At 34.7% G+C, this 14848-nt stretch overlaps 1 protein-coding gene across 6 annotated transcripts in view; it reads right to left on the reverse strand.

Moving 5' to 3' along the window:
* PDE1A (phosphodiesterase 1A) overlaps positions 1-14848 on the reverse strand; it is a 353512-nt gene that overhangs the window by 62286 nt on the left and 276378 nt on the right. For all 6 annotated transcript variants that reach the window (XM_019661202.1, XM_019661200.1, XM_019661201.1 and 3 more), the window contains 4 exons: positions 10794-10976; positions 5928-5994; positions 2874-2990; positions 1857-1997 (listed from right to left, as the gene is read on the reverse strand). In XM_019661202.1, the coding sequence (XP_019516747.1) occupies positions 1857-1997; positions 2874-2990; positions 5928-5994; positions 10794-10976 (508 nt within the window). The remainder of the gene's footprint in view (positions 1-1856; positions 1998-2873; positions 2991-5927; positions 5995-10793; positions 10977-14848) is intronic.

The raw sequence follows: 14848 nt of genomic DNA on the forward strand, positions 1-14848 counted from the left end.
TCAAATCAGATTCCTTCCTGGAATGAATAGAAAGTAAACTCAACCAAGGACCAAGTCCAGCCATGACTACTGCTGATCTGGCCTAATGAGCACATTTACACCTTAGGTCAGTGATGAGCACATTTACACCTTAGGTCAGTGATGCTTACACATGCACCTTAAAATAGGAAAACACAAGCCATGAGGTTAACAACACATAGAGTTCAGCCTTCTAGAAGGTTAAAGAGACTCATGCCACTGCATCAATAAAGGGTTTTGAGATTTCTGCCTCCCTCCAAATTGGACTTAACTCCAAAGCAGGTTATATTAATCTGTAATCCTGTCATAAAATGCATATTTCTATTGATTGGTGATGGATTCCAAGAAAATCCTTGATTACAAGCCCAGCTAAGCTCCCAGCTATTCGCCATTATGGACTGCCAGGTATGTGAGTGAACCATGGTAGATGTCTTGCCCAGTGATGTCCTCAGCTGTCTTCAGCCATCATTGCTAGCTGACCGAAATCACTGAAAAGACCCCAAGCAAGAACTTCCTAGTTGGGACGCTCCTAACCACTGACCCTTGAGAGATATTAATAAATTATTGTTTTAAATCCACTAAGTTTTAGAGGAGTTTGTTATAGAGCAATGGATAATAGGAACATGGAGGAGGAGTGGGATCTGAGCCTCAGGCATTGATGGATCTACAACATTTTAGAGGCAAAGACAGATGGAGAAGAATAGACAATTTCTTTAGTCATCACATGAGGCACTATTGGATGAATCATAGCAAATGGATATGTGAAGTAAACAACATACTACAGTTTCTTGGGGGGGGAAATGAAGTAATGAAAAATTCCTGTATACAATAAAATTGAAGAATTATATACCTGTTTCAAGTTTTCAAGATCTTCAGGACAACATTCTGTGGCCCTAGGGGCTTTGCCTGGGGCCCGGGTAGGAATACAGTCCCTAGTGTAGAAAGATGAGTATTGAGGATCTCTGGTCTCCAAAGAGTCCTAGTTATATAGATCTGAGTGCTAGTGACACTTGCCAACACAAAGGGTGTGGCTTCTGGATTCTAAACAGGTAGGCGTGCATGTTATGGGGTTTGGCGGAACATTCTTACATGGACCTTATGACCCTGCTTCAGCCTAGGTTGATGCATGAGGAATCCAAAAGGTAATAAGATTTGGGGATCTCACATGGCCTACACCCCTTTGAACCCATCTCGGTTTGGAAACTTCAGAAGAACTGCTCCTCTCCTTTCAACTTCTGGGAGTCTACTTAAACTCTGAGATATTACAGAAATTCCAGGCAATTTCATAGCTCCTATCATCTACTCTTTGTTGTCTCAAGATTTGTGCTACTGAATCATTTATTGACTGATACATCGATTCATTCAGGGGCAAAGAAGAGGAAGGAGAATTTGGAAAAATTCACATGAATAATTTCCCAAATCCCTATTAAGATTTAATTGTGAGTAGCAATATAAGTAAAAGAGAAAAGGCTGCTGAGGTCAGCTAGGAAGAACATGATATGAGGAAGAGCACTATAACTTTCATTGCAAAGAGTTTTTCTCTAGCTCCCTGTTTTTCTCTTGGTTGATTGTGATGGGAAAAGAAATTTACAAACAAAAATTTCTATAGTCCAAATTTTGGAAAACTTACAGCGTATTTTCATTTGCCTCTGGGTATCTTTTTTTTTTTTCAATGGGTTAAAATGCTGTCTGAAAAATGTATATTATGCATAACCCTCAAAAATCCAACAGATTATTTCTTATAACACTTCTATGGGAATTAAAGAGACAAGGAGAACTTAGGAGAATAGAATTTAATGTTCTAAACTAACAAACTTTGGTTACAAAGAATTTCTTACCATGATACCTGTATGAAGCATTATGTAATGCACAGTTTGAGTGACATCAGCTGCGTGAATCAGATTGTGATAAGGATTTTTGTACTTGCTGTAACCAACTTCTAAAGCTTCTGCAAAGGCAATGAGGCAAGAAACAGGAATCTGCGGAAAGTAATAATTATGATTATATTTTACCCAAAGAGTAGCTCTAAATCAACAGGAATACAATAATATTGTGGATGGGACACATTCTTGAGCCAGATGTAGGCAGAGTTTCTTAAGGTAAATGTGGACTGTTCTGAAAAACCACTCCATTAACCTGTTAGTTTTCAATCCTGAGAAGGATTGTAACCCCTAAGTGTTTAACTGGTAGATAAAATAACAGTTTTACCCATACTGTCATCTTTAAATGTTTATATCTTCCAGAGTCAAGTCAGAAGTCTAGTGCTTAAAAGGGTAAAATTTCCCATTAGAGTTGGTGAAGTCTAATTTTTCTATCTGTAATACAAGGAATTAAAATAAATGACCTCCCAGTACCTTCTACCTCTAAACATGTCACGATTCTACAGGTAATGATAAAAGGTACAGGCTGCAGAGTACTCAAAAATCTGGATCAAATCTGTTGCTTAGATGGCTCTAAATTAAGTTAATTAGAAGCTTTTTCATTTTAGTTTAAGAATAGCTGTCAATAAAGGTTTATTCTGTGTTTTAAGAACACAGAAGATCATATTTCTTTAAAACCGCTTTCATGTAGAGCTTTCAATCTCTGCATGACTGTTCTGTGAGTAATTCAAGGGGATGTTGTATCTCATTGAAATAAGGTTATAATGGCCTCATGATATCCAAGAGGGTATATAGCTATGTCAGTGAGTCGTGGAGGATGGCTTTATCATGTGCTGAATTCATTCCCCTAGTTCTGTGGCCTGTCAACTAGAAACATTACAAAATGCACTGATAAATGGCTCAATGTTCTGCTTTTTCATTGTTATTCAGATAACTAATTCTAAGAGCATTTCACTTTTGTTCCATGTTTCTGACCTTGAAACGGTTGATAAGATCGTATCTGGTAAACAGTTCATAAATCATAAACTTCAAACTATGTTCTCCACTTGCTTCATTTAAGGCAAATACATCAAAAGACCATTTATCAACATCCTGTAGAAAATAAAAGGAAATACTTTAGGTGGCAAATTCATATAGTTCTGTTTCTTTCCATGAAAAATTCCTGGAAATATTAGGCATTGTACATTCAACAGGTCAGATTTTAATTCAGCACATCAGACTATATTTTTGACCAGTGTCTGATATGACAGGGCCACTTAGTATCTATGGGTGCACTAAACTGAGGCCACGGTGGTTCATGTAGTGCTAACACCTCCCTCTTAATCCCAAGGTTATCAAACTTGATGTAATAAACCTGACAACATTTTCATACTACCCTTATCCTAAATCTCTCTCCCAATTCATAACAGCAATAATTTTCCCAGAGTGGGCCTTATTTTAAGGTGGAATTCCAGGTTGTGTGGGTGATGTCAATTGAGAGATAAAGGGAAGACAGCCCCAATTTCTCTTTTCCCACCCACTCACCTGCTACATTGTTTGAAATTCCACCCACTGTAGGAGTTGGTAATTTGGTTTAAATCTTTGCTATTTTATATCTTCTTTTAAGATGCAAATACACTAGAGAGAGTATATACTACCTTATTACTCACTCTAACCTAAGCTGATTCATTTATACTTTCCTCCAGGGACAGATGGTAAGACAAAGAAGTGGGTCTTTTGACTGAGGAGGAGACAAATGGTAATTTTGGCGTTTCAGGCAATTCCCTAGTGAAGCAGTCAGGCCTGTAGGGAAAGAGGTGCTCTAGGAAAGTGCCCTGGAATTACCTTAAGCAAAATCTTGCTACCATAGCTAGAGTGGTTTGATATACCTGTTCACCGCCCTCCTTCCTATAGTGAAGGGGCAAAAATTGTGGAGGAATCCACAAAATGGACTTGTAGCAAGTGATATCAGTCCTATACATTAGGGAGGTTTTCATGTAAAGTTTGAGCTCCAATGCTAAATAAAACCACTGAAATTAAAAAAAAAATTAAAGAAATGCAGCAGATTCAGTGCTAATGATTATCAAGAATTATTAGCAAAAAAGGTTTGGTATTGAAGAGTAAGTGGACACCCTTAAAGCTATGCACTAATTTTGAATTTGGGCAGGCACTGGTTAGAATTTCATTCATTAACATGTTTTTACAGAGGAGGCTAACTGCTGTAGCATGCTAAAACTAAACTGAAAATCTGATAAAAAGCATTCAGTCTCTTTTAAGAATATTTCCTTTGAAAAATAGTAACAATAACTTTAAATGGTCTTTTTAATCACTTGGAAGCAGCAATAAAATATTTTTTGAATTGCTGGTGAACCTTTGCTAAATTCCTTGCATTTAGCTCTAATTTGATCCCTAAACGCTTGCTTTATCTGTTTGTCAATGTACAATCTCTAAAAGTTCTGTTAGAAGACATTTTAACATCAGTAAAGCTCAAAGGAGGCCAGCAAATCTTTTATCAAATTCCAAAGCTAATACAGAAGAATTAGTTCAGACCATCACAAGGCTGCTATTTACAATCCCCAAGAGACATTTCCCACTGGGTGAAAGGTTAGTTCTCCATTTCTTGGGTACTTTTTATCAACAGTGATGACTACATTTGTAAACTAATGCAGATGCTTGGCTTTTGTTTGTCAGATTGAGAACAAAGAAGACAAAGAGGTACCTCAGGAAATAAGAATTATTTCACTAAAAATATTCTTTATTTAGTGAGAGTTAGTGCATATGTTTTTTTCTTTACATTACATTTTAGAAAAATGTTTACATTCTCTCATACTTAAATATTTTGTTAGTTGGTTTCTAAGCAGATTCCTAAAATAATAAATAAATAAATAAATAAATAAATAAATAAATAAATAAATAAAGTAGTCTTGCCCACAGTTCAGGAAATAATGAGAAAATCAAAATTTATCAAGAGCTGAGGAGTAATTAATATCCTATAATGTGACATTTCAGTTATATACTTTTCATTATTTTAGCTTTAGAAACGTAAATATAAAAAAGCATCCAGGAAAAATAAACAACCTTTTTAAATTAATAAGATTAAAATCTAATATGCATCAGAGAAAAAAACAAATGCAAAGGGGATGCTTAAAAGTAAATTAAAGAACAAAAGAAAGCAATATAAATTTGCTAGTAAAGTAGTTTAATGCACCAGAAATCAGGCAACCCAGGATATTCTGTTGCCAGTTTCCTTTAAATTCTTGGTTAATACAGGAAAACCACCATGAATCTGTTAGAGAAGACAAAGTTGAATTTCCCCCACCCAAATTAAGTGATAGAAGGAAATAAAGAATGTTGAATGATAGTTCTACAAAATGCTTCTGTAGAAATAAAATCTAGGAAGACTACACACACACACACACACACACACAATGGAGACAAGTAAGTGAGCCAACACTTTCACCACTTCAGAGTTTTGACTTCCAGTTATTTCTAACACATTCAATACTTTAATACAACTGGGCCTTAGTCTAGGGCAGGCCTCAGAAAAGCAGAGACAAGACACATAGATTTTGTTTGTTTGTTTACTTTCTTAATTTTATCTTGCTTTTTTTATTTCCTCAAACCTAAAATTCTAAACAATTTTCTTCCATATATTTTGTCCTTTAACAATATTTGACTGAAACATCTTTTTATAATGCATTCAACTTTTCCATATTATATACAAAGCAAAATATGTATGTATATTCTGACAAGTCTTGGTGCTTTTAAAACTGAATTCAAGATCCATGTACATAAAGCATAAAGAAGGAAAAATCACACGTGTGTGCACACATGCATGTGCATTGATACAGTTTATCAGTGTAAATCAATCCACATTTAAGTCAATGACTCATGATTTGGAACACATGACATTTTGTAAAATGGCTAAATATTTTTTACATACCAATATGTATGCTGCAGCAAAGACCTATTCTCGTTTTCTCCCAGCCATTTTAAGAAGATTTTTTTTAATGACTATTTGAGAAACTAAAATAATTGAAATTATTTCACCTTTAATGTTATTATGACAGCCTCTGGATATGCCAAACCAACCATGTGATAGGACTTTCTGTACATCCTAAAAAAGAAAAATAAGTATATATATGTATATATGCATACAAATCACTCAAAGTTTTCAACTATTTCTTAAATATAAGGGAAAAGATTGCTTTGACTCATTCACCTTTTATCATTAGTCACAGGCTTCCTTTGTCTCAATAATAAGTATGGTCACCATTTATTAAGCATCTACAATGTGACAGGTATTAATATTATTTTGTTTACACTCAGCCATCGTATAAAGTCAATGTAATTTTAGTTTCTCTATAAAGATCTCTTTCCCTTAACTTCATTTTATTAAAAGGGACTGTCCTTTGTATGTACAACATCACTTTCTAGCATGTCACCCTATCAATGACAGCAGAATATTCTTGCTTTGTGTCCATTTGCGTGCCAAAATTTTTGGACTGGAAGTTGAATACTTGTGGAAGTTGAATAACATATTTCTCTTGAGTCTTTTATAATATGGAAGTAATAGAAGGGAATAAGAAGTATCATAACAATTTGCACAGCTTTTTTTTTTTAAGTTAAGAATATTGCAGAAGACAATATTAACAAAGATTGCTTAACTTTACTAAAATTGTCATTTAATATCATTTAAGAAAGATTATACAGAACAAAGTTATTTCCATTTCTATAACAGCATCAATAAGAAAATATTTTTATTAATCAGTAATTTGTTGGATTTTTTTCCATCTGCCTATGGGCAACCAAGATACCCATAAAAACCCAAATATAAGAAATTCCCCCATAGAGTCATATGAGAATAGAACCAATGTGATACCCTAATGTGTAGAAATAGCAATAACCTTCTATTCTATGCATGGTTTCTCCACAAAGTCCTGGAAACAAAGAATTCAACTAATTATTAACATGTATATTAACATGCATATTAGTCCACAAGCAAGCTGCATTTCTAGACTCTATTACTGTAACTTCTCCCTCCCCCTCTCCCGCCCCCCAAAGTGCCTGGACAGAACCATAATTTAATGATTATATCATTAATTTATACTGGGGCTCAACATAAGAGATAGCTATTTAAAAATTATTCTGCATCTTCTATAAAACTGCTATGAAAGGCATTAACATTTTGATTGAATGTACATTATATTAAAAATCCATAAGACATATTACTCAACTTTTATGTAAAAGCTATCATTTTTTAAGATAATAAAAACCAAGTAATTCATCATGCTTTCCTTTTTAATCTTGACTTCTTGGAATCTCAGAATTAAAATATTGTTTATGTATATCTCTAGCCGAGGCTTTCTGGATAAAGCATCTCCCCATTTTATTACAGAGACATTGTTACTTTATTTCCATGTTTTCATTTTATGTTTCTTTTAAATGACTTTAAGTAATTTTTGGATGTGGCTGATCAGTTATCATAAAAAAATCATCATTATCCTCTATTGGAAAATTTCAGAACAGTTTATAAATAAAGACTTACACTAATTACTCCATTGAGGTAGGAATAATTAATCTTGCAGGGCAAAGAAACTATTAACAACTTTATAAAAAACTCAGCAAATAATTACTACCAATAATGATATTTATTAGGTTGTTAGGTTTTTTTTGAGAAAACAGTCTTTTCTGTCCATTTTCTAGTCATTATTACTAAAATAAAATGGAGATATGGGGAAATGGAAGGGCGATAGACAAAACAAAAGGTCAATATAAAAATTAATCAGGAATAGAAATTTTAAAAATTAAGTAACATTAAACCAGTTTGACTTCATGTCACAGAAAGGCAATATGATGTAACAAAGAGAATAGGTGCTTTGAATAACAGGTTAGCCATTCACTAGCTGTGTGTGAACTTCAGAAAGCCATTTAATGTCACTCATCTGTAAAATGAGGATAATTATAAGCTTTTTATGAAGAGTACATGATATAAATGCCTAGTGTAATAAGTACTCAATACAAGAAAGTTGTTATTATTATTATTATTATTATTATTATTATTATTATTATTATTACTACTACTACTACTAATCATATTACTATTCTCATTCTTCTACAGCCAAAACCATTGATCCAATTCTCAGTGGGAACTCTGACACTATTGAATTTCTTAGACTTGGAATAGGTTAAGGAATGGATATCTGAAATCAGAATGAGTGTGAGAGAAAATTAATATGGTTTCCTCACACGAGCAAATGCTTGATATATTACAAATTGCTGCAAAAGAATAATGAATTTCCTGGGCTTGTACAGGTAGTAAAGTTCCATCTGGACATATGGTGGATTATTTTTGCAAGTTTTTATGATAGGTACAGAATATAATTCAAAACTTAAAATAAAATAAAATAAAACTACCCATCTCAGACACCATGCTGGGCAACAGAATACTTATTGCAGAACAGCACAAATACAGTTGGTGCTTTCATGGGGCTTAGTCAGTGGTGAAGAGGGACAATGAATAAGAAACAATATATGATTACAAACAGTGGTAAGTGCTATAAGGTAAACCACTGGTTGGGGTAGAGAAAGTGATGAACATATGACAGAGTGATCAGGGAAGGCTTCTGGAAAGATGAAAAAAGGCCAGGCAGGGTAGAGGGTGGGAAAAATCATTTCTGATGGGTGTATTAGTAGGAGTAAGGGACCCAAGTTAGGAAAGAGTTAGGGATGTTCATGAAGTTGAAATGAGACTGGTGTAGACATTCAGTCATGGATGAAAGTAGCGTTAGATGGGTCTTAAAGGTGAAAGGGGGCCTAATCCTACAAAGCCACAATATAGAAATTGCCATTAATATCAAGTGAAATGGAAACCATCAGGTGATTTTAAGCTTAATGGTGACAAGAACTAATTTATAGTTTAGAACAGCACTGTAGAATGACTTGTTTGGAGAGGGCAAGTGAGGAAGAGGGTAGCCCAGCTAGAAAGCTATTGTCATACTTCTGAGGGCAGATAATGAAGGCTTAGGTTGGAGTTGCAGGAGTGGAAATGAGAAAGAGAGCAGGTTCAGGAAGCATTTGGCTAAGCACATTGCCAGGACTGGCCGAGGTAGTGAATCTTGTGGGGAATGCTTGAGAGAAGGTTCAAGGAGGCTTTCTTACTTTCAAGATTGAAGATGATTATTTTTGAAAACTCAAGATAAGCATTGCCCACTATTGTTATGTACTTACTAATGGGGATTCGAGGAAAATAGAAAATATTTCATTTCCATGTGTTTGTAGCATATTGATTTCTCCAAGACAGCTTACTAATTTAGTTACCTAAAATACATTTTGACATTTCTTTAGGCAGTTAAATAAAATATTTTGGGTGGCACTTAAAAAAAATGAAAATTTAGCAAGTCAATATATTTAACAAAATTCTTCTTAATCTTCTAGTGAGTGGAAATGGAAATTCTGTTGGTTTACTTCCACATTTGCATTTCTTTTCAGTTTGCCAAGTTCTGCCATATTTTCTTACACAAGAAAAATAATTTACATTCCTTCAGTAAATCAAACATACTCCATCCACTACTCTAGATATTTTCAATTTGATGTTATGGAAAACCAGTAAGTATCACACACTTGCCTAAGTTGTTTTTAAAAATAGGAATATGGTTATAGAAATTCTTTCTCTCCAGCCCTACCTCCCTGTTTCAGATTTCTAGTCCCATCTGGCAGAATTAGGACCAGTTTATGTACTAAGGAGCAGAGGGCGGGGGTCACATCACCAAACTCATCAAATTGCTTGTAATGAGGATACTTTTATCAAAGCCAATTCAATATGATTAAGAAATACTCAAAATAATTTGAATAATCATTGAGTGGTTGTAATTTTAGGTAATACAGGCACAAACTAAGATCCTAGAAGCTTTATGTGCGGAGGTTATAATACATTTTAAAATCACATTGAATACTTCTTGCAATGCATTCTCATTTGCATTTTTAGAAACCCAAGTGTGCTCCCCATTCCTTCCTTAGCAGAGGAGAATTAAAGTTTATAATGTTCATTAGAGATAATGACTGGAGATGTCAGAAGATAAAAAATGATGTGGTCTCCATTAAATTTAATTTTAAGTATATTGAAAAAATTCTGTTCCTCAATTTTATTAGTTCCCAAAACATTAAAATATTCTTTTTATATATAATTTAATATAATGTCATTGTTTTTTAATGTGAGGTTTTTCTAATAACTAGTTTTCAACGTTATCAAATGTAACACTTTTATTTCAAGTCTTTTTGTAGTTTTAGTTCTGGAACATCTTGTTTTGTAGACAGAAAAATAAGCTGTGTTCTTAAGAACTAAAATTGGGTCATATTAACATGTATTTCACATTATAAACTGGTGATTTGATTCAGTGGTCCCAGGGGCCATCAAATATCCCTTGCTTCAGTGACAGAACTGTTAAAAAAATTCTTCAAAAGTGGACATGAGAGAGCTTTCCGCTCATAATGCAAAGAGAAGATTCTTTTCTCTCTTAACTGCAGAGAAAGGCCTGCTTGATTTTGATATGTAGTATAGAATTTATTTTATGAGGTGTTACATTTTATTCAGGTAAAATTAGTTGCATTATATTTGAATGTGCTATAATTATTTTTAAACAGTTATTCACAAAAATTCATTGGAGGTAAATGGTCATTCAAAAGCCTTTGCTTTTAGTCTTTAGGTCAATTTAAAATAATTTAAAAATAACTTTTATTTCCAGGACAAGAAATAGGTAAGTTCATCGTCAAGTCCTAAATCTGTTCATTCTAGGTATACTTACGATTGCACTTTTCCTCAATAAGTAAAATATAGAATTCTCATAACTTTAAGAGAGTAAGTATGTGTGTTGACCTTCAAACTATACGGCTTGAGATACCAGCAATTTCACTTACCTTTCCACAAAAATTCCAGCTTGAACAGCATGCACAATGCTCCGAAATTTTGGTTTTTCCTCAGATTTCTTTTTCATCATCCCCATTTTCCGTGTAAAGGTAGAAGCCAACCAGTCCCGGACTTCCAATGGGACTGAGTCTGACTGAATGTCACTGAGCTCATCATCGGTGTCCAGCAGTCTTCTACAAAAATTTATACCAATTAAACTTTAGAAAAAAGTGAAGAAAAGTAATAATAAAATGAGCATTGCAATAGGTTTTAATATATAGAAAATCACTCTCTGATCATCCCTCAATATGACTATCTAAAGAAAAACGATTGGCTAACATTTAGAAACCTCTGAATTACTCACATTGATCATCTTCCAAAGGTAAGGACTAATGGATTTGAGTATTTGCAGATTCACAAACATTTAAGTACAATAATACCAGTCTGGTGAGATCAACTGTTAATATCATGAATATAATATTCTAATAATGAATAAAACTAAGATAAGATAAGTGACGAGTTCACAAACAGATGCCTGCTATTCAAGGAAGCAACGGGGATGGAAAGAAAAAAGGGGGGTTGAAGCCAGCAAAATTGTCTTATATAATAATCTGTATATATTGTACAGATATTACATGCTATTTGAATAAGGCCTTGCAGTTTACAAAAGTCATCCACATGTGCTATTTCATTTGACTGTTATATGTAAATTTTAGGAAAATAGTATGCACTCTAAAAAAAAATTCATTCTGACATCAACATTACAGGTAAAAAAGTGAAGGAAAAAAAAGATAAAAACAAATGAATTAATTTGAAAACTCATTTTAGGAGAACGAGCCAGTGTTAAGTGAAAGAGAAACACCTCCAGTTAAGAGCAAATGCTATTTTGAGGGCAGAGATCTGATAGGTTTAGAACTGCTGGCCAAGAAAATCAACTGAGTGAAACCACTGCCCTGCCACTCTCCTGTATAGCTCCAGCCACATAGATAACAAGCAATAATAGCTGCCATTAGGCTGGTCAGCTCCAGTGGCCCACAACTTCCTAAAGGTCTAAACTGGTGAGATAGTTTGAAAGGCTCCCCACAAAATACAAAAACAGCTTGACAGGAAAGGTAGACCTGGCCTCCAGGAGGTAAGAACACAGGCCACCTCTGTCTGACCCCTGACTCAGTTATTGCCTTGCCAGGACACCAATTTAATAACTGAGAGCTATTTTGGGCACACTTGAGATTTGACCTTTGGGTTCCTCTCCCTTTGGTAAATGTCTTTGCATAGAGTGAGGCCTAAAAATATGAGCCTCTGATGGGAAGGTAGCCAGGGATGACAGCATGTGCTAAAGCCTCCAGAACAAGTCACATACCATCTCGAAAGGGCAGGGACCAAGGAAAGGAGAAAAAAAGAAGGAAGCAGGCCCAAGGCACCCAATGCCATCAAAAAGAGGCTCAAAAGATATCACCTCGTCTATGTGTTGCTATTTTCTATAAACTTTTATAGGACCATCATTTGCCAATATTTAGCTCTCATGGTATTAAACAATCATGAATGAATTTATGATACGCCTTATGAAAAAACACACACAACTTAAGTGCTGCGGTTACAAAACTACATGTATACATACGAAGATAAAAAAGACTTACATAGTTGGAAGTTAATGTTGATTAATACTTATTCTATATCATTTTTAAGTTTCTTTGAGGTCTTACGTTTGGGTGCTTTTGATTTACCCTTAATACACTGATGTTGCAATTTAAAGCAACATTCATTTTTTTCTCCTTTTGCTCATGTTAGATTACATTCTTTAGCCAATTACAGCAAGACATTATACCATATGGTTTGAAAATTTCAGGGCTTATGCCATTTCTATTATTATCAGTTATGCCATTTTTATGATTTCTTATGTCATGAGCAAACATGACTGCAGAGCAAGACGGGTGGAATGTGAACCATTGTGGTGTAATACTGTGACATCACCAAGCTCCAAGAATTCTACTATTGTCTTGTTTTTATCAACTCCTCTAAGTACAATGACAGACACATAGTAATGGTTGCCAATTGCTCCTTTGATGTTGATGACTTTATGGTTATATGTCCTAAACTCATAAACTGCTCAAGACAGATGATCAAACATGACAAAATCAGCAGATGGAAATGAGAATTCACATAGAGATGTGATACGCAGGAGTCGGGTAATCCTAAATCATGAGGCATGATGTTGTTTACTGAGAAGGAGGTATAATCTCAGGAAGAAAGAGTGATGTGGATTAATTAGTGGATATTGGAATAAAGGAAGACTATGTAAAGAGAAAAGCAAGGAATATGCTATTGTATAATTTAAAAAGAAATCTCGAGGGACGGCCGGTTAGCTCAGGTGGTTAGAGCGCAGGCTAATAACACCAAGGTTGCTGGTTTGATTCCCACATGGACCAAGGAGCTGCGCCCTCCACAACTAGATTGAAGACAACTACATGACTTGGAGCTGATGGGTCCTGGATACACACACTGTTCCCCAATAAAATTTAAAAACAAAGAAATCTTGAAAAAGCAACAAATACCTCTGCAATGGCTAATTTTATATGCTACCATGGCTAGGTAATAGTGTCCACGTATTTGGTCAAACAGCAATCTAGTTGCTGTGAAGGTGTATGTTGACGTGACTAATATTTAAATCAGTAGACTTTGAGTACTCTCCATAATGTGAGTGGGCCTCATCCAATTAATTGAAGGCTTCAAGGGATAACACAGAGGAAGAAATTCTGCCTACCGACTACCTTCAGACTCAAGATTGCAACATTTACTGCTGCCAGAATTTCTAGCCATTGTCAACCTGCCATGAAGAATTGCATCTTGCCATCCCCCACAATCACAAGAGTCAACTCTTTAAAAGCTTTCTCTCTCACTCCCTTCATTGCCTTTAGGCCTTTAGGTTAGTAAATACAGTATAATGGCTAAGGATTATATATATATATAATCCTGGGCTTTTGTTAGAGAATTATCATAAACAATTTTTCTATACATTTATCTAAGATGTGAAAATATCTGAATACTTACATAAGATTATGTCACATGTAAAACACGTAAGACTACAGCCTGCTTTCATTTTATTTTTGAAATCAATTTGTGCAAGTAGCTTGCTAAAATGGGACCTGAAATACTCACAATGAATTTTGCTTTCAAATCATCTAACAACTTTATTGTTCTTCATCCTAGTGTTAGATGGCAGAGTGAACATAATTGTGTACTCTGCAGTGCTCCAAAAAATGACTAACATAAAACTAACAACATAAAAAAAACTAACAACATAAAAAAAAATCATTGGTGCATTTTTCTTGGGAATTCTTAAAATGCACAATACAGAAAAGAATAAGGAGTATACATGTAAAATGTTTTCACTGTTGACCTCTGAAAAAGGCTTCCACTGATGTTTGATGTAACTTTTTCTTTAGTCCCAATGGAGTCACTAAAGCAGAAAATGAGGGTTCCTACACGTGAACTATGCATTGATGGGTGGTTGGCAAGCTGTGAAAACTGACCCTGCATCCAATCAGAACTTAACCGATCCTTGGGAGCTATTTATATTCCAAATTTTCTCTTGAAATCAGATGACACAACTCCCAAAGGGCTTATATTTTGAACTAGAAAGTTTGTAGGGGAAGGGAATAAAGAAGGAGGCGGTCCCGGAAGGGGAGGTCATGGGATTTTGACTCTTACAATTATATCAGTGCAAATATTTCTTTTCACGGTGAATGCTTGGAAAGTTATTATAGCCATGTCCCCACATTGTTATTTCTGGGGAATAGGTGCTCACATTTACACCTATTGAGAATTAAAATTCAAGTGCTGGATAAAATTCAAGTGCTGGAGAAACTGGCTTCCCTAGTTTGAAATGTTCTTGTTCCTGTTTAACTATTATTATAAGGGACATTTATAACCATCCTTTGTAAAGGACATTTCAACAAGCAAGTACTCATTTAATTCTGCCCCGAACATTTGCTGGGCCGAGGGCAGGAGCACACTTCTCCCAAATACCATATAATTAAATATTTTAAAGTTACATATCAAGTGAATA

Source organism: Hipposideros armiger, unplaced genomic scaffold (assembly GCF_001890085.2).
Source record: "Hipposideros armiger isolate ML-2016 unplaced genomic scaffold, ASM189008v1 scaffold_338, whole genome shotgun sequence".
NCBI lineage: Eukaryota > Metazoa > Chordata > Mammalia > Chiroptera > Hipposideridae > Hipposideros > Hipposideros armiger.